The 21186-nt window shown below is 44.6% G+C and overlaps 1 protein-coding gene across 2 annotated transcripts in view; it reads right to left on the bottom strand.

Moving 5' to 3' along the window:
* LOC106572928 (peroxidasin) overlaps window positions 1–21186 on the bottom strand; it is an 87858-nt gene that overhangs the window by 39468 nt on the left and 27204 nt on the right. The window contains exons 4-6 of one of the 2 annotated variants that reach the window (XM_014147549.3): window positions 7416–7487; window positions 3903–3974; window positions 1752–1823 (exon numbers count right to left, since the gene is read on the bottom strand). In XM_014147549.3, coding sequence (XP_014003024.1) covers window positions 1752–1823; window positions 3903–3974; window positions 7416–7487 — 216 coding nt within the window. The remainder of the gene's footprint in view (window positions 1–1751; window positions 1824–3902; window positions 3975–7415; window positions 7488–21186) is intronic. The other variant, XM_082970422.1, reaches the window with a different exon arrangement.

The following is a 21186-nucleotide window of genomic DNA, read 5'->3' on the forward strand; positions in this document are numbered from 1 at the left end:
GCTGAGTCTGTCTGTAGTCAGTAGTGGGATGAGTCTGTCTGGGTGGTAGTGGGCTGAGTCTGTCTGTAGTCAGTAGTGGGATGAGTCTGTCTGGGTGGTAGTGGGCTGAGTCTGTCTGTAGTCAGTAGTGGGATGAGTCTGTCTGGGTGGTAGTGGGCTGAGTCTGTCTGTAGTCAGTAGTGGGATGAGTCTGTCTGGGTGGTAGTGGGCTGAGTCTGTCTGTAGTCAGTAGTGGGATGAGTCTGTCTGGGTGGTAGTGGGCTGAGTCTGTCTGTAGTCAGTAGTGGGATGAGTCTGTCTGGGTGGTAGTGGGCTGAGTCTGTCTGTAGTCAGTAGTGGGATGAGTCTGTCTGGGTGGTAGTGGGCTGAGTCTGTCTGTAGTCAGTAGTGGGATGAGTCTGTCTGGGCGGTAGTGGGCTGAGTCTGTCTGTAGTCAGTAGTGGGATGAGTCTGTCTGGGTGGTAGTGGGCTGAGTCTGTCTGTAGTCAGTAGTGGGATGAGTCTGTCTGGGCGGTAGTAGGCTGAGTTTGTCTGGAGTCAGTAGTGGGATGAGTCTGTCTGGGCGGTAGAGTAAATCCTTTCTGGCAGCCTACCAGTGTGGACTGAGACTGGCAAAACACGCACGCACGCACACACACGCACACACACACACACACACAGCTATGCCACACAGCTATGCCACACAGCTATGCCCAGCTCAGTCCAAACACTGACTCAGCATGGCCTTTTTGGGAGAACTCCTCTCCTGCTGTGGGAAACTGTCTGTCTGCTCCAGAGTACAGATTGGCTGGCACTTAACTTTCTATTTATCCTTTCTTCTACTGGTCTCTTCAGGTTTCAGAGAGTTTTGTACATTCCAGGAGACAGTAATATCCTCATTTAATCTGATCCCACTCTGAACATCATCCAAATCTGCGTACCGTAATAATCAGAGGGAAATATTTTTTTTGAATCCCGTTCCTCCCACGTTGCCAGTTGTCTGTCTACTGTACCTCTCAACCACAGCATACTGGTTCTGGGTCCAACACATCTTGGAAGTTTTTTTCAGAGTGAGATGTTGAAAAGGAAGAAAATAATAGGGGAAGGTAAAACTCTGATCCTAATGTACTGCCTGTCTGCTGATTCTAATGTACTGCCTTCCGCTGATCCTAATGTACTGTCTATCCGCTGATCCTAATGTACTGTCTGTCCGCTGATCCTAATGTATTGTCTGTCCGCTGATCCTAATGTACTGTCTGTCCGCTGATCCTAATGTACTGTCTGTCCGCTGATCCTAATGTACTGCCTGTCCGCTGATCCTAATGTACTGCCTGTCCGCTGATCCTAATGTACTGCCTGTCCGCTGATCCTAATGTACTGTCTGTCCGCTGATCCTAATGTACTGCCTGTCTGCTGTACACAGACAGGCAGGGCTTGTCTCTCTCACAGCCAAAGCCAGGGATGTTCAAATCTTACCTTGGGAGGTCCGAAGTACCGATGTTTTTCTGTTCTGCTTGATAATTAATTGCACCCAACTGGTGTCATAGATGTAAATCAGCACATGATTAGAGGGGAAGGAAAAAAAAGCTATGGAATTGGCTTCGTGGTCCAGATTTGAATTTGAGGGGCCTAGACAGAGTTGTGTACTGTCGAAACACGGTTCGTATTCTCCCCCCTGACACCTCTGTGTAATGGAAGTCAAATGTTGGTGGATAAGCATTCTCAGACAACACAATAGCTGCCCTGTGCATGCACGTTGTCAGTGAACTTACAGTCTCTTCATGGACTGGAGATGGGAGAAGGTCCCCAGCACGAGATGGGTAATTCTGTTGTTGTGCAAAAACCTGCAGGAGACAAAGAGAGAGAGAAAGACACAGATAATCAGATAAAGTCATAGATAATTATAGACTTCATGCTGTGTGTAATGTGTACATCTGACAGACTGTTGAGTAGGTTGACAGGGGTTGACCTCTAAAGGGATTGAACTCTATGCATCATGCCTATAGCTACAGCATGTCACAGTGTCAACAAGCACATAAGGTTAGTGACTCATGAGGAATGTGTATATTTACTATGGATTACTTGAGCTTACTACTTTGACATTCATTCTAGACATTACTTACAGCATCAGTCCCTTTGATGTAGGCCTGCAGGCTCATATTGGGAGCCATATGTTTTTTGGAAGATGGTCATTTGACAATTTTATATCATCATTATTTTGATCTGGGTTAAGAAATATGATCAGTTTACCACACATGACATGATCAAGGCTCCCGTCCATGGCCCCTTCCTTCACAACCATTCAACGATCTTACAGGAAGATTAGATTCTGGATTCCTTCATTGAAAACCGATGACAGATAAATTAATATATAAAGCTATGTTTATGGAAACATTTTCCCCAAACAACGCCAACAAACCTCCATATTTGTTAGCAATCACCATAAATCAAAAGAAACAACAAGACGTTTTCCTTCTTATTCTTCTCTTCAATCCACAGGAGATAGATACATCTTCCAGACTTCTCTTGTCCACGAACTAGCGAGACTGGGCAATCCGTTTTCATGGAGATCTTCCCCTACAAACATTCCAGAATCAGTGCACCTGGGAATTCCTTCCCCTTTTCCATCCGTGTGCAGGCGGCTCCTCTCCCTCTCTGGGGAGGGTTGGGAACGTGTGTGGCAGGATTCCAGGTGTAGCCAATAAACACGGAGAGAAGGAGGAATTCAGCTCTGGCGTGAAAGCGTGAAAACAGAGGCCAGCCGGCCGGTCAGCCATCCATATGGCAGAAGGTCCACGTCCAGTGGGGTTGCAAGAGTTCACTGAATGTCAACACTCACTCTATTCATCCATTGAATCTACTGCTACTTCAATAATACAGTTGTTTTATTTAATTTGTCCCCTCATAGTGTTCCTTTATTTCTCGCAGATCCCCCTTATGTTGTGTCATGAGAGTTGATATCTCTCCAGACACACGGCACAGGTGTTATCAGTGGACCCTCTGGCCCTGTAGGGTAATCATCTGACCTGGGCTCTCAACTTCTGTCCTACTGATGGATCGGTGGAGAACACACACGCACACAGACCTCTGAAGTCGTAACAGGTTGTGGGCCCTTTCAGAATACCTATGAGAAGGGCCCTGAGTTTTTCCTGACCACATGTCAGGAATCTGAGTTTCAACGGTTGGGAGGAGCACCAGACAGATGTCAGAGTGAGGGCTCTGGGAAAATACAGCCAAGCACATGCGCTGGGCACATTTATCCATGTCCAGTCTGTCCTCATCGCTATTTACCCGTAACAGACAAACAGCTTTAAAAATGGCCCAATAGACCTCAAGAGACTTGTTGAGGAGATTAGCTGTGCTGATGTAGGACGAAGGCATCTCAGAACATTGAAAGGTCATCCAACGGTTGTACTGCTTTGAAAAGCCCCACTTAAAGTCCAGCTTCATGCTAAACACATGGGGCTCTGTCAATTGGGAACAGTGCATTCTATTCCCAGTACATTATGTAGTCTATTTCATGGGGTTTAAAGTATATTTACCAGCATGTATACGTCTGTTCTGTATATGTCTTTTCTGTTCTGTATACGTCTGTTCTGTTCTGTATACGTCTGTTCTGTTCTGTATACGTCTGTTCTGTTCTGTATACGTCTGTTCTGTTCTGTATACGTCTGTTCTGTTCTGTATACGTCTGTTCAGCATGTAAAGTCTGTTCTACACTCAGTGCCCTCTGAAATAAGTCAGCTCAGGTAGAAGACTGATGGTGACAAGCATGTACATGCCACAACAAATCATTATATAATTTGGAGAGTTGTCCTATTGTTTGTTTAAGATGCATCACTCCATCATTTAGAAAAATGAGAAGCGTAGAGAAAGAATGCCACTTGGTATAATAGAGTGAAAGGTGAAGATAGTGGACTTACAGGCGTTCAAGCTTTGGGAGGTGGGTGAAGGATTCCGGTTCTAAGGACTCGATGTTGTTGAAGTGCAGGTACCTGGAAGAGAAAAGATCATGGACACAGCACAGTATCACCAGATTAGGATTAATCATAACTCAGAACTAATAGCAAGAAGCAGCAAGGTTAGACAAATGAAATATGAACTCCAATTACTCACTGAACAGTAACTTTTAGGTTCAGTGACATATTTGCTTAATAAACAGACAAAGCAACAGTCAAAGCAAGCAAACGTTGAGCCAAGCTGCACTAATCAGCAATAAAAGACATGATGATGATCTTGTGCAATAGAGGATATAGCACCACATCCACTTACTACACTATAGGTAGACAGGTAGCCTAGCGCTTAAGAGCATTGGGCCAGTAACTGAAAGGTCACTGGTTTGAATCCCCAAATAGGCTAAGTGAAAGATCTGTCGTTGTGCCCTTGAGCGAGGCACTTGACCCTAATTGCTCCTGTAAGTTGCTCTGCATAAGAGTGTCTGCTACATGACTCAAATGTAAAATAAATGCATTAAGACTTTGGCACAGCACACAAGCTTTACTAATAGAGGCCTCAATTTGACACAGCCAAGGATCTTAGTGAAGGGTGTCTGGTTGATATCCAACCTAAGATTTCCTGCATCTCTCTAAAAGAGATAGATTTTGGGTGTTGTCTTCTCTCATCAGAGAGTAGCGGTGTTAAGGGTGGCCAGGGGATTGTCCAAGGACAACTGAACAGCCAAGAGGAATTACACAGACAACCATATTTAATCTCTGAGAGAGAGGGATAGAGAGGAAGAGAGAAAACTTGGCAACAAACATGTAGCCCTGTAATCACAGCCAGTTGATGTATGTGAGTCACAAACCAGTGATTTAACTTCAAATGTAAACATGTCTAACCTGACAGTTAAAGCACAGTGTAATAGAACAAAGCGTCACAAGACATTTCAAGCACCAAATTGAGACTTACTGTGACAAGGAACTATTGTTGATACATGTTGAAGAGGAGCCGAAACATACTTTGTGTACATTTCTACTCATGTTCTGTAGTCTCTTTGGCATTAAATTACTTTTTGGTCACAGATAGGCATGTGCGAATTTAACATATTCAACAACAAGCGAGCCAACATGCTTGTAAAAATCCTCTCATTTAAACAGCAGGGGAGCGAAGGACATTATATCTGAGACTGGCGGTACTTTAAAAAAATGTTTATTCCCTCCCAACCCAACCTTGAATAGCATATTTGAAGACCAACAGAATAGCAGAGGGCAATTAAAGTGGTTCAGAACTTGTCACTCACACATAAGACCCTTCATTACTATATCAAAACTCAAACCAGCTGCAGGGCAAAGAGCCTGGAGTTTGATTTGGTTTCGCTTCATGAATAGCCATTTGTTCAGTGGCTATGCATGTGGTTATGGAGGGACAAACAGCCACAAGGCCTTTCCCTAGGATCAACCACCACGATCGGCTGTGAGGGGGAAGATGCATGTCAGCCATTTTTCTTTTGGTGTAGTTTAGACACAAACGGCCTACATGGAGGACATGACTTTGCTAAATATAGTATCCAGTAATATCCACCCTTTTTAGACTGATGTCACTGTACCTCTGATACGATTGACATATGAAGGCAACTTGTTGTGATATATAGCTACCCAGAAGGATTAGGGTTAACCAACAATAGTAGTCTCACTGAGCGCAGCCTTTTCTAACAGTTGAAGGACTTTTTCATCTACTATTGGCTGAAAGAAGGCCATTTCAGTTCAATGACATTGGTGGTCTATGTGTGACAATAATCAGATGTTATCCTCTATACACGTTTATATACTACTCTGCATGTGTCATGTCATGACCATAGTAAGATGTTATTTTCTATGGTAGAGTAGGTCAGGGCGTGACGGGGGTGTTTTTCTATGTTTTGTATTTCTATGTTCATGTTCTAGTTTTGTATTTCTATGTTGGTTTTGTTTGGGATGATCTCCAATTAGAGGCAGCTGGTCCTCATTGTCTCTAATTGGAGATCATACTTAAGTAGGGTTTTTTTCCACCTGGGTTTGTGGGAGATTAATTTTGAGTTGTGTATGTTTCACCTCTGCGTCACGGTTTGTTGTTTTTGTCTTTCAGTTTATTTATGTATTGCATAGTTTCACTGTGTAAATAAAAATGTGGAAAGACACACACGCTGCACCTTGGTCCTCTCATTCCTACGACAACCGTGACAGCATGGACAGTTTGCTTTATTGGAAGTTTTGTATGAGCCTTGGTCATACACTCCTAACGGACACGCATCATAAAATCGTTACATCAATAAAAAGTTTCATTTTTTTTGGTTGAAATTAATCTAATTTCTGGAATGTTTTGAACATATTCAAGTCATTAAGATGACATGCAATTTGGTAAAGGAGTTATAATGATAGCATAAGGTCACAATTATATAGATTTGAGCCACCTTTTCTCATGCTGATACTGAAAGTATGTCTCACAAGCACATGTAATAACAACATGGTGACCTCTACCACTCTGCTTGGGAAATGCGTGGGGGCCATCTATGAAATAACAGAACCAGCGCATAATACAACTAGATTGACAATCACAACTAAGGTCAAAAGTGAGACAAGTAGTCAGTGTACAGTAGTCCCCACAGAGGATGTAAGACACACAAAGAAGGGCAAGCTGTGCATGGGGCAAGCAGGAGCTGGATCTGTAGTCTGAAGCACATGAAGCCAAGACCTGCTTGAGTCTGCATCTGCTTAGCTACAGTATGGCTGGGGTGAGGCAGGGCAGGGGAGGGGCAGAGCAGGGGAGGGGCAGGACTGGGGCAAGGCAGGCACAGGGCAGGGGCAAGGCAGGGGCAGGCGAGGGGCAGGGCAGGGTTGGGGCAGGGTTGAGTCAGGGCCAGAGATGGGGCAGGGTTAAGGCAGGGCCAGGGGCAGGGTTGGGGCAGGGTTGAGTCAGGGCCAGGGCAGGGCAGGGTTGGGGCAGGGTTAAGGCAGGGCCAGGGGCAGGGTTGGGGCAGAGTTGAGTCAGGGCCAGGGCAGGGCAGGGTTGGGGCAGGGCCAGGGGCAGGGATGGGGCAGGGCAGGGTTGGGGCAGGGTTAAGGCAGGGCCAGGGGCAGGGTTGGGGCAGGAGAGGGCTGGGGCATGGTTGGGGCAGAGCTGAGGCAGGGCTGGGGCAGGGCAGGGGCAAGGCAGGGGCAGGGGCAGGGCTGGTGCAGGGCTGGTGATCTCATGCTGTAGCTTTACGCATTAGGACCGGATGACACATCCGTTGTCATGACAATAAGACATGCTACTCATGCAGGGGTTCATAAGGTCAGCGCAACATACAAGGGTGAGTGTATACACGGCATGCATAGTGGCTGTATGACAGTGGGGGCTTGGGGGGGTCACAAGGAGGCGGTTTGGACAGATGGACAGATCAGATATGAAGGTGCAGAGGGGAAGGGGAGGAAGAGGTTGAGTAGGAGGAAGAGGAGGACGAGGAGGTGGTCACTTACAGTTGTTCTAGAGAGACAAGTCCCTTAAATGCTTGTCTGTCAATTGATTGGATTTCATTCTTGTACAAATAGCTGAAAGGAGAAATAATCAGTAACATTAGTCAAACACACAGCGGATCAAATTAATTCTCTCTAGTACCTAAGAAAATGACAGAATGTCTTAGTTCAATAGTTACCGTATGACAGTAAAACCAACTTAATGGGATCAATATTTTAAATACTCTGTTTTCACAATACATGAACAATAGCTACAGTATATCACTGCACGGCTGCAACTTTACCTAGATGACAAATGTAAAGCAGCTGATACACAATGTGCAGAGCTGAGCAAAATGTGAGTAATGTTTGAAAAGCACTTCATAAATAAAGTTATTGTTTGATTGTTACAAAAAGAGTCTCACATCTCAAATCACAAAGATGGTCAATGTTAATGTCAATGCATAAAAATAAAATGCTCATCATAACTTGCATAACATACATGTACAAAAATACATCACAAAAAGAAAAGTGTGTATGGAAAGAAGTCTGAACAGATAGAATATACAGTATGACAGAGGGTCGGTGGGTTCCTCAAAGTTCATTGACGTCTTCTAAAAAATATAACTGGAACACTGTAATGTTCCAGAACATTTAAAGAAAAACATCACATGACATGCCTGTGTTTTCCCTCCCTCTAACATGACAGAGAGATGTGACACTAGAATAGCAATGGCTTAGGGCAATCTTCCCTTTCTTCCTCTACTCATCTCCAGTTACTTTACATTGATGGGTAGTTGATGAGAGATTCACATGCTCTCAGCAAATATGACACAATGTGGGCCTATGGAAAAATAAACAGCTCCGCTTACTCCATCTTCCTCTATCAGAGCTCTCACATCACTCAGAGAGCATATTTTCCTTACTAAACTTTACATGTCAACAAGGATCATGAGGCAAATTGAACATACATATTGTCAAAGAGCGTTCAACTGAGTAGGCCTACAGTTATTGGTGAAACTAAAAGAATCATGCAGCGCCAAAGCGCTGTGGACTTGTTACTGAACACTATGGAGTCTAGCTGAATGTTTAGCTTATCTTGGTTTACAGGGAGTGTGTGTGGAGCGCTTCAAGTTCCTCGGTGTCCATATCACCATATCACTATCACATATCATGGTGCAAACACACCCACACAGTCATGAAGAAGGCACAATAACTTCTCTTCCCCCTCAGCAGGCTGAAAAGATTTGGCATGGGTCCTCAGATCCTCAAAAAGTTCTACAGCTGCATCATTGTGAGTATTTTGACTGGCTACATCACCACTGGTATGGCAGTTGCTTGACATCCGACTGTAAGGCGCTACAGAGGGTAGTGCATACCAGAGGAGGCTGGTGGGGGGAGCTATAGGAGGACAGGCTAATTGTTATGATTGGAATGTAATAAATGGAACGGTATCAAACATACACAACCATTCAAAAGTTTGGACCAACCTACTCATTCCAGGGTTTTTCTTTATTTGTACTATTGTCTACATTGTAGAATAATAGTGAAGACATCAACACTATGAAATAACACATATGGAATCATGTAGTAACCAAAAAAAGTGTTAAACAAATCAAAATATAATTTATATTTAAGGTTCTTCAAGGTAGCCACTCTTTGCCTTGATGACAGCTTTGCACACTCTTGGGATTCTCTCAACCAGCTTTATGAGGTAGTCATCTGGAATGCATTTCAATTAACAGGTGTGTTATGTAAAAAGTTATTTTGTGGAATTTCTTTCTTTCTTAATGTGTTTTAGCCAATCAGTTGTGTTGTGAAACGGTAGGGTTGGTATACAGAAGAAAGCCCTATTTGGTAAAATACCAAGTCCATATTATGGCAAGAACAGCTCAGATAAGCAAAGAGAAACGTCAGTCCATCATTACTTTAACCTGTTGGGGCTAGGGGGCAGTATTTGCACGGCCGGATAAAAAACGTACCCGATTTAATCTGGTTACTACTCCTGCCCTGTAACTAGAATATGACTATAAGTATTGGCTTTGGATAGAAAACACCCTAAAGTTTCTAAAACTGTTTGAATGGTGTCTGTGAGTATAACAGAACTCATTTGGCAGGCCAAAACCTGAGAAGATTCCTTACAGGAAGTGGCCTGTCTGACCATTTCTTGCCCTCCTTGATCATCTCTAACAAATACAGGGGATCTCTGGCATGACGTGACACTTCCTACGGCTCCCATGGGCTCTCAGAAGGCGGGAAAAAGCTGAACGATGTAATTCCATCCCCAGGCTGAAACACATTAGCGCGTTTGGCAAGTGCTCTATCAGAGGGCCATTAGACTGAGGCTGGTGCATGAGGGGATAGCATGCTTTTACTTTCACTCTCTTTGTAATAAAAAACGATTTCCCGGTCGGAATATTATCGCTTTTTTACGAGAAAAATGGCATAAAAATTGATTTTAAACAGCGGTTGACATGCTTCGAAGTACGGTAATGGAATATTTAGAATTTTTTTGTCACGAAATGCGCCGTGCTCGTAACCCTTCTTTACCCTTTCGGATAGTGTCTTGAACGCACGACCAAAACGCCGCTATTTGGATATAACAATGGATTATTTGGGACCAAACCAACATTTGTTATTGAAGTAGAAGTCCTGGGAGTGCATTCTGACGAAGAACACCGAAGGTAATAACATTTTTCTTATAGTAAATCTGACTTTGGTGAGTGCTAAACTTGCTGGGTGTCTAAATAGCTAGCCCTGTGATGCCGGGCTATCTACTTAGAATATTGCAAAATGTGCTTTCACCGAAAAGCTATTTTAAAATCGGACATATCGAGTGCATAGAGGAGTTCTGTATCTATAATTCTTAAAATAATTGTTATGTTTTTTGTGAACGTTTATCGTGAGTAATTTAGTAAATTCACCGGCAGTGTTCGGTCGGAATGCTAGTCACATGCTAGTCACATGCTAATGTAAAAAGCTGGTTTTTGATATAAATATGAACTTGATTGAACAAAACATGCATGTATTGTATAACATAATGTCCTAGGGTTGTCATCTGATGAAGATCATCAAAGGTTAGTGCTGCATTTAGCTGTGGTTTGGGTTTATGTGACATTATATGCTAGCTTGAAAAATGGGTGTCTGATTATTTCTGGCTGGGTACTCTGCTGACATAATCTAATGTTTTGCTTTCGTTGTAAAGCCTTTTTGAAATCGGACAGTGTGGTTAGATTAACGAGAGTCTTGTCTTTAAAATGGTGTAAAATAGTCATATGTTTGAAAAATTGAAGTTTTTGCATTTTTGAGGTATTTGAATATCGCGCCACGGGATTACACTGGCTGTTGAGTAGGTGGGACGCAAGCGTCCCACCTAGCCCATGGAGGTTAAGACATGAAGGTCAGTCAATCTGGAAAATGTCCAGAACGTTGAACGTTTCTTCAAGTGCAGTCACAAAAACCATCAAGCGCTATCATGAAACTGGCTCTCATGAGGACCGCCACAGGAAAGGAAGACCCAGAGTTACCTCTGCTGCAGAAGATAAATTCATTAGAGTTACCTGCCTCAGAAATTGCAGGCCAAATAAATGCTTCACAGAGTTCAAGAAACAGACACTTCTCAACATCAATTGTTCAATGTTGCGATCCAGAAATACTAGCAAAACACATAGCACTCAGAATTAAAAAGGTTTTACCAGGTATTGTTCATCCTGATCAGACAAGTTTTTTACATTGACAATACATTGGAGATAATATGCGACAAATACTAGAAATGATAGAACATCATGGAACCTCTGAGAAGCAAGGCCTGGTATTTATAGCAGATTTTGAAAAGGCCCATTGATAAAGTAAGACTGGATTTTATTTATAAATGCCTGGATTTTTTACATTTCGGTGATTCTCTAATAAAATGTGTAAAAGTAATGTATAGCAACCCCAGGTGTAAAACAGTAAATAGCAGCTACTTTTCAGAGAGTTTTGAGGATTTAAACAAGGGTGTCCGCCATCACCATATCTATTCGTTATGGCCATCAAAATGCTAACTATTAAAATCAGATCAAACAACAACATTAGAGGATTAGAAATCCAAGGCTTAAAAACAAAGGAGTCAATGTATGCCGATGACTCAAGTTTTATATTAAGTCTGCAAGCTAGATCCCTGCAATTTCTCATTGAAGATCCAGATAACTTATCTGGACTCTCTGGACTAAAACCTAATTATGATAAGTGTACAATATTACGTATTGGATCTTTAAAAAATACAACTTTTACATTACCATGCAGTTTACCTATAAAATGGGCTGACGGTAAAGTAGACATACTTGGTATTCATATCACAAAATATATAAATGAGCTCTCCACAATGAATTGCAATAGAAAACTTGTCAAAATAGACAAGATCCTGCAACCATGGAAAGGTAAATACCTGTTTATTTATAGAAAAATTGCCCTGATTAACTCCTTAGTCATATCTGAGTTTACTCACTTACTTATGACGCTGCCTACTCCTGATGATTCATTTTTAAAATCATATTAGCAAATATTTCACTTTATTTGGGACACTAAACCAGACAAGATAAAGCGTGCCTATTTATATAATGAATATGAATTGGGTGGGTTGAGATTATTAAATATAAAAGCACTAAACCTCTCTCTAAAAGCTTCACTTATTCATGCTTGAACCCTAAATGGTTCTCAAGTAGATTACTAAGAAAAGCTCATCCATTGTTCCAAAATGACCTTTTTGCCTTTGTGCAGATTGCCATGTCTAATTTTCAATTAATTTTCAAAGTATATATTTTTTTCAAACAAGCATTGCAGAGCTGGCTACAAATTCAATTCCACCCCCCTGAAAAGATAGAACAAATATTACAACAAATATTATGGCTGAACTCAAAGGTGCTCCTTAGCAAAAGACCTGTATTTATGGGAAAGATGTTTGAAAAGGGTATTTTGTTTTTAAATGATATTGTAAATTGGAATGGTAGAGTTATGTCTTTCATGGAGTTATCAGAATTACAACCAATTGATTCCAGCATTACCCCAAAAATGGAGCAGGCAGATGGCAGCAGGAGGAGGTAGGAAACTGGTCTGTCTGCCCAATATAAGGGACCAAAACTGGCAGAGAAATAAAAATAGCATAAATAGGAAAGTATAGCAGTTTATTTGAGGACCAAGATGTTGACAGCTGCGCCATACAGATAGCAAAATAGTTGGGAAGAGATTTTTGATTTACCGATTCCGTGAGTTGATATATAAAATGACACAAGATTCAAGACTTCGTGCCTTTCAGCTAAAATTATTATATAGAATTCTTGCCACCAACAAAATGTGGAATATTTGGGGCATATAGTCATTGAAGGATACGGAATCAATAGACCATTTATTTTGGTATTGCCCTCAGGTAGCCTGTTTCTGGTCTCAGGTTCAGGAATGTTTCACAATGCATATCATTGATCTAAAATTGACCCTAGAAATAGTACTGTTAGGAGATCTGGAGAGACCGGGTCAGTCAATTAAAATATACTAAAACTCTTAGTAAAAGTATTTATCTTCAACTCGCAATCTGAGGATTCTATTCGATTAGATAGATTGAAATTGAATGTTTACCTCACAGCATAGTTGAAAGATATATTGTGCGTAGAAATCCGAAGAGGTTGGCCAGCAGAGATGGGTGGGATGGGCTGAGGGAAGCTGAGGGTTGGGATGTGGAATTGGAGATAAGTGGGAGTAAAGTTGCTGGGCAGGGGATAGAATGATGGTCAAAGATAAAAGTAAAAAAAATAAAACAACAAAAAGTAGGTTTGAATGACACTGACGGGTAGTGTTGTTACAGCTAATGCCAATTTGCCTGAGGCTGATGCTGTGCTGGTGTTTGTACACATGCATATACACACACTCTCATTCAAATGCACAAATGTGCACATACACGGACACACACACATGTAAATAATGCAATACATGCACTCAAACATATTCAGTTGGCTTTGCTGTTATGATTTTTGTTGTCCTTGATGTCTTTTGTTTTTTGCATTGTTGTTTTCTGTTTTCCTTTGTCTTTCTCTTTTGTTTATTTTGTTGGTTGTTGGTGCATGAGGGGGGAGGATCCAGGGGGTGGGGAATTCATTTTTTCTCCAGATGTTTTCTGGGGGTGGACTTTTGGGGGGGATCTTGGAGGGCTGCTGGCCTGGCGGTTGGGAGCTGTTTTTGACCTGGGAGATCTGTCAACATGCCCTTAAGCAGGGCGTTGGCCCTGGTTGCTTCTGTGTTTATATTGTATACTGCAAGTATATTGTATGTTTTAAATATTCAATGAACATTAAATAATTCAAAAAAAGGTTCTGAAGAGACTGCGTGAATCCTGCTCGGGATGTCGTCGTCACCGGCTTATTAGCTACCACTGATTCCCTTTTTTGGTTTTCCCTTTTTTTGGGTTTTGTGCACCTGTGTTTAGTTTGGGTAATTAGCGGGGCTATTTATTTTAGCTGGTCCGCTTCCGTGTTGTGCGGGATTATTTCGGTACTGACGGCTCATGTTCGTGTCGGCGCTGTTTTACGCCGTGTGTGTTTTCTCCCCTGTGTTTGGGAATATTTGTTTTATGTGTGAGTGTAAATTAAATACGCCATTACCCTGTGCTCGCTGCTTCCTGTGCCTCATTCCTTCACCACAACTACCAACCCGTTACAGTGAATCAGGCCTTCATGGTCAAATTGCTGCTAAGAAACCACTACTAAAGGATAGCAAAAATAAGAAGAGACTTGCTTGGCCCGAAAAAATACGAGCAATGGACATTAGACAGGTGGAAATCTGTCCTTTGGTCTGATGAGTCCAAATGTGAGATTTTTGCTTCCAGCCGCCGTGTCTTTGTGAGAGGCAGAGTAGGTGATTGGATAATCTCCACATGTGTGATTCCCACCGTGAAGCATGGAGGAGGAGGTGGAATTGTGTGGGGGTGCTTTGCTGGTGACACTGTTGGTGATTTATTTACAATTCAAGGCACACTTAACCAGCCTGGCTACCACAGCATTCTGCACCGACACGCCATCCCATCTGGTTTGCGCTTAGTGGGACTGTCATTTGTTTTTCAACAGGACAATGTCCCAACACACCTCCAGGGTGTGTAAGGGCTATTTGACCAAGAAGGAGAGTGATAGAGTGCTGCATCAGATGACCTGGCCTCCACAATCACCGACCTCAATCCAATTGAGATGGTTTGGGATGAGTTGGACCGCAGAGTGAAGGAAAAGCAGCCAACAAGTGCTCAGCATATGTGGGAAGTCCTTAAAGACTGTTGTAAAAACATTCCAGGTGAAGCTGGTTGAGAGAATGCCAAGAGTGTGCAAAGCTGTCATCAAGGCAAAGGGTGGCTACTTTGAAGAAGTATAATATATATATATATATATATTTTTTTTTTTACACTTTTTTGGTTAAAACATGATTCCACATGTGTTATTTCATAGTTTTGATGTCTTCACTATTATTCTACAATGTAGAAAATAGTACAAATAAAGAAAAACCCTTGAATGAGTAGGTGTGTCCAAACTTTTGACTGGTACTGTACGTAAATCATGTTTGACTACATTCCATTTCTCCCACCAGCCTCCTCTGGTGCGTAAGAACTAGTACATCCCTGGGGCTGAGCTCCCTGCCATCCAGGACCTCTATACCAGGTGGTGTCAGAGGAAGGCCTTAAAAATTGTCAAAGACTCAAGCCACCCAAGTCATAGACTGTTTTCTCTGCTTCCGCACCAGAGCGCCAAGTCTCGAACCAAAAGTCTCCTGAATAGGGTCTACCTCCAAGTCACAAAACTGCTGAACAGTTAATCAAATGGCTACCCGGACTATTTGCATTGACCTCCTTTCCTTTGCTTTGACTCTCTTGCACTGGACTTGACCCACACACACACACACACACACACACACACACACACACACACACACACACACACACACACACACACACACACACACACTACATACGCTCACACACACAAAACTTACACTCACATGCATACTGATGCCAAAGACACACACACACACACACACACACACACACACACACACACACACACACACACACACACACACACACACACACACACACACACACACACACACACACACACACACACACACACACACACACACACACACTCACTCACACATAGACAGCCTTTCACACTCTTCACATACCCTGCTGCTACTCTATTATATATCCTGACTGCCTAGTCACCTCAACCCTACGTACTACATGTACACATTACCTAAACTACCTCATACCCCTACACAGTGACTTTGTACTGGTATTCCCTGTATATAGCCTCGTTATTGTTATTTTATTGTTACTATTTCCTTTTTTAGCACATTTCTCTTACTTTTAACTCTGCATTGTTGGGAAAGGGCTCGCAGGTAAGAATTTCACGATAAAGTCTACACCTGTTGTATTTGTCGCATGTGACGAATAGAATTTGATTTGATTCGACTTGATTTGTGTGTGAGAGATTGTGCTGAGGCCTGGAAGTGTGGGGTCTGCGTGGGAAACCGGATGGATTCGGAAGCTGTGGGGTCAACTCTCAAGGGGAAGAATAACCCCAAAGCTTCTGTGAACTCGTACTCACACAGTTCAATGAGAACTCAACTGACCGGCCATTTTGTAGAAAAAGAGGAGGAAGGGAAGCTGCTAAGGTACACAATAGTAGATTTTGGTAGACAGAAGCTGCTAAGGTACACAATAGTAGATTTTGGTAGACTGAAGCTGCTAAGGTACACAATAGTAGATTTTGGTAGACAGAAGGTTCTCTTTGGTAAAAGGGGTGAATTAGTCATCAAAAAGAAAGGAGGACCAAGGCTCTTTTCGTATAATTAATTAAAATGCCTTTATTTGTATTGCATGTTCAATGGAAACAAAGTTAAAAAATTCCTGCCATTTTACTCTGACTGTACAACCACACACGTGTTGTGAAACAGAAGGAGAGAGATCTTACTCCTCACCGCCAATTTCAAAATACTGAGAAGAACCCAAGGCCTGTAAAGTAATCTCTGTCCTTGACCATCTAATGACATTTCTAACTACGCAACCTGACAAAATGCCAGCCTAAAACTCAATCAGAGCTCCACAGAACAAAAACAACAGCAACAGAAACCACAACAAACCACAACAGGAGATGTGGATTTAGATAAGAGATAAGTAGGAGATAAGTAGGGCCCTAAGTACCTCCTGACCATGTGAAGAAACTCAGAGCTCTGGTTAGGCTATAGCCTAAAGATCACATATGAGATTGGGGGAAAGGCGGTGCGATAGACTAGTGTCTTTCTAGGGGGTGTACTTGTACATCAAGTTGCCTCACGCTACAGTAATAGGAGATAGGCTCCTGCTCCTATGAGCCGTTACGGCTGGCACAAGCCAAGACTACCTACTTCTCGATCAAGTCAGATGGTCAGAAAAATACTTATTGCATTAGTCATCATTACCATGAACCCTATTCCAGTAACAGTAGACCCTTTGACCGAGAGCTGACCCTTAATGGGGCTGTACAGACTTCTGTCAGGTCATACAGTGGAGGGGGCTTTACTAGGGGCCAAGCGAAAGAGGTACTATCTCCCAGGTTATAAGGGCAGGGTGAGAGGGGCCAGGGGCATAGAGGGACAATCCCTCAGGCTATGGGTGCAGGGTGAGAGGGGCAGGGGGGGAAGAGGGACAATCCCCCAGGATATGGGTGCAGGGTGAGAGGGGCAGGGGGGGAAGAGGGACAATCCCCCAGGATATGGGTGCAGGGTGAGAGGGGCAGGGGGGGAAGAGGAACAATCTCCCAGGAAATGGGTGCAGGATGAGAGGGACAGGGGGGGAAGAGGAACAATCTCCCAGGAAATGGGTGCAGGGTGAGAGGGGCAGGGGGGGAAGAGGAACAATATCCCAGGAAATGGGTTTCAGGGTGAGAGGGACAGGGGGGGAAGAGGAACAATCTCCCAGGAAATGGGTGCAGGGTGAGAGGGGCAGGGGGGGAAGAGGAACAATCTCCCAGGAAATGGGTTTCAGGGTGAGAGGGAAAGGGCTGAAGGGCTGAATACAGGGGCTGGATCAGTGTGCTGGCCTCAGATTAACTCTGGTTAAAGGGGACAGGGCCTTCTAATTAAAAGTAGTCAAAAGTCACGGGAGTCACCCACACTACAGCATGCATTTACATTTACATTTAAGTCATTTAGCAGACGCTCTTATCCAGAGCGACTTACAAATTGGTGCATTCACCTTATAATATCCAGTGGAACAACCACTTTACAATAGTGCATCTACATCTTTTAAGGGGGGGTTAGAAGGATTACTTTATCCTATCCCAGGTATTCCTTAAAGAGGTGGGGTTTCAGGTGTCTCCGGAAGGCGGTGATTGACTCCGCTGTCCTGGCGTCGTGAGGGAGCTTGTTCCACCATTGGGGTGCCAGAGCAGCGAACAGTTTTGACTGGGCTGAGCGGGAACTGTGCTTCCTCAGAGGTAGGGAGGCGAGCAGGCCAGAGGTGGATGAACGGAGTGCCCTTGTTTGGGTGTAGGGCCTGATCAGAGCCTGAAGGTACGGAGGTGCCGTTCCCCTCACAGCTCCGTAGGCAAGCACCATGGTCTTGTAGCGGATGCGAGCTTCGACTGGAAGCCAGTGGAGAGAGCGGAGGAGCGGGGTGACGTGAGAGAACTTGGGAAGGTTGAACACCAGACGGGCTGCGGCGTTCTGGATGAGTTGTAGGGGTTTAATGGCACAGGCAGGGAGCCCAGCCAACAACGAGTTGCAGTAATCCAGACGGGAGATGACAAGTGCCTGGATTAGGACCTGCGCCGCTTCCTGTGTGAGGCAGGGTCGTACTCTGCGAATGTTGTAGAGCATGAACCTACAGGATCGGGTCACCGCCTTGATGTTAGTGGAGAACGACAGGGTGTTGTCCAGGGTCACGCCGAGGCTCTTAGCACTCTGGGAGGAGGACACAAGGGAGTTGTCAACCGTGATGGCGAGATCATGGAACGGGCAGTCCTTCCCCGGGAGGAAGAGCAGCTCCGTCTTGCCGAGGTTCAGCTTGAGGTGGTGATCCGTCATCCACACTGATATGTCTGCCAGACATGCAGAGATGCGATTCGCCACCTGGTTGTCAGACGGGGGAAAGGAGAAGATTAATTGTGTGTCATCTGCATAGCAATGATATGAGAGACCATGTGAGGATATGACAGAGCCAAGTGACTTGGTGTATAGCGAGAATAGGAGTGGGCCTAGAACAGAGCCCTGGGGGACACCAGTGGTGAGAGCACGTGGTGCGGAGACAGATTCTCGCCACGCCACCTGGTAGGAGCGACCTGTCAGGTAGGACGCAATCCAAGCGTGGGCCGCGCCGGAGATGCCCAGCTCGGAGAGGGTGGAGAGGAGGATCTGATGGTTCACGGTATCAAAGGCAGCAGATAGGTCTAGAAGGATGAGAGCAGAGGAGAGAGAGTTAGCTTTAGCAGTGCGGAGAGCCTCCGTGACACAGAGAAGAGCAGTCTCAGTTGAATGCCCAGTCTTGAAACCTGACTGATTAGGATCAAGAAGGTCATTCTGAGAGAGATAGCAAGAGAGCTGGCCAAGGACGGCACGTTCAAGAGTTTTGGAGAGAAAGGAAAGAAGGGATACTGGTCTGTAGTTGTTGACATCGGAGGGATCGAGTATAGGTTTTTTCAGAAGGGGTGCAACTCTCGCTCTCTTGAAGACGGAAGGGACGTAGCCAGCGGTCAAGGATGAGTTGATGAGCGAGGTGAGGTAGGGGAGAAGGTCTCCGGAAATGGTCTGGAGAAGAGAGGAGGGGATAGGGTCAAGTGGGCAGGTTGTTGGGCGGCCGGCCGTCACAAGACGCGAGATTTCATCTGGAGAGAGAGGGGAGAAAGAGGTCAAAGCACAGGGTAGGGCAGTGTGAGCAGGACCAGCGGTGTCGTTTGACTTAGCAAACGAGGATCGGATGTCGTCAACCTTCTTTTCAAAATGGTTGACGAAGTCATCCGCAGAGAGGGAGGGGGGGGGGGGGAGGGGGAGGAGGATTCAGGAGGGAGGAGAAGGTAGCAAAGAGCTTCCTAGGGTTAGAGGCAGATGCTTGGAGTTTAGAGTGGTAGAAAGTGGCTTTAGCAGCAGAGACAGAAGAGGAAAATGTAGAGAGGAGGGAGTGAAAGGATGCCAGGTCCGCAGGGAGGCGAGTTTTCCTCCATTTCCGCTCGGCTGCCCGGAGCCCTGTTCTGTGAGCTCGCAGTGAGTCGTCGAGCCACGGAGCAGGAGGGGAGGACCGAGCCGGCCTGGAGGATAGGGGACAGAGGAAATCAAAGGATGCAGAAAGGGAGGAGAGGAGGCAGAATCAGGAGATAGGTTGGAGAAGGTTTGAGCAGAGGGAAGAGATGATAGGATGGAAGAGGAGAGAGTAGCGGGAGAGAGAGAGCGAAGGTTGGGACGGCGCAATACCATCCGAGTAGGGGCAGAGTGAGAAGTGTTGGATGAGAGCGAGAGGGAAAAGGATACAAGGTAGTGGTCGGAGACTTGGAGGGGAGTTGCAATGAGATTAGTGGAAGAACAGCATCTAGTAAAGATGAGGTCAAGCGTATTGCCTGCCTTGTGAGTAGGGGGGGGAAGGTGAGAGGGTGAGGTCAAAAGAGGAGAGGAGTGGAAAGAAGGAGGCAGAGAGGAATGAGTCAAAGGTAGACTTGGGAGAGATGAGGATTCCAGTGCCACCACCCTGCTGGCTCGATGCTCTAGGGGTATGCGAGAACATGTAGTCAGACGAGGAGAGAGCAGTAGGAGTAGCAGTGTTATCTGTGGTAATCCATGTTTCCGTCAGCGCCAGGAAGTCTAGGGACTGGAGGGTAGCATAGGCTGAGATGAACTCAGCCTTGTTGGCCGCAGACCGGCAGTTCCAGAGGTTGCCGGAGACCTGGAACTCCACGTGGGTCGTGCGCGCTGGGACCACCAGGTTAGAGTGGCAGCGGCCACGCGGTGTGGAGCGTTTGTATGGCCTGTGCAGAGGGGAGAGAACAGGGATAGACAGACACATAGTAGACAAGCTACAGAAGAGGCTACGCTAATGCAAAGGAGATTGGAATGACAAGTGGACTACACGTCTCGAATGTTCAGAAAGTTAAGCTTACGTTGCAAAAATCTTATTGACTAAAATGACGAAAATGATACAGTACTGCTGGCTGGTGGAGTAGGCTAGCTAGCAGTGGCTGCGTTGTTGACTTTGAACGTGTAGCTGGCTAGGTAACCTCGATAGTTTCAGTACTACACCTTGTCATGATACAAAGCAACTTTGTAGCTAGCTAGCTAACATAACACTAATCAAGACGTTCCTTGTAATGTATTTAGTTTCTACAATGCTGCTCGTCGGTAATAGTTGGCTGGGTTAGGAAAAATGGCGTCGCGGGGGACGGAAATAGCTGGCTAGCTAACCTCGATGGCTGGCTAGCTAACCTCGGTAATTACTAAACTACACAATTATCAAGCTATGACAAAGACAACTAAGTAGCTAGCTTGCTAACACTGCACTAGTCAAATCGTTCCGTTGTAAAGTATTAGTATCTACAGCGCTGCTAGTCGGTAACGGTTGGCTAGCTAGCAGTGGGTTAATGATGACTAGGTGTGTTGACTAAGTCTGGCGCCGCGTCGCGGCTGGCTAGCTCACCTCGATAATTACTCAAACTACACAATTATCTTAGATACAGAGACAGCAAAGACAACTATGTAGCTGGCTAACTAACACTAACACCACACTAATCAAGTCGTTACGTTGTAATGTAATAGTTTCTGC

The sequence above is a fragment of the Salmo salar genome, chromosome 01, assembly GCF_965601325.2.
Source record: "Salmo salar chromosome 01, fSalSal1, whole genome shotgun sequence".
Classification (NCBI taxonomy): domain Eukaryota; kingdom Metazoa; phylum Chordata; class Actinopteri; order Salmoniformes; family Salmonidae; genus Salmo; species Salmo salar.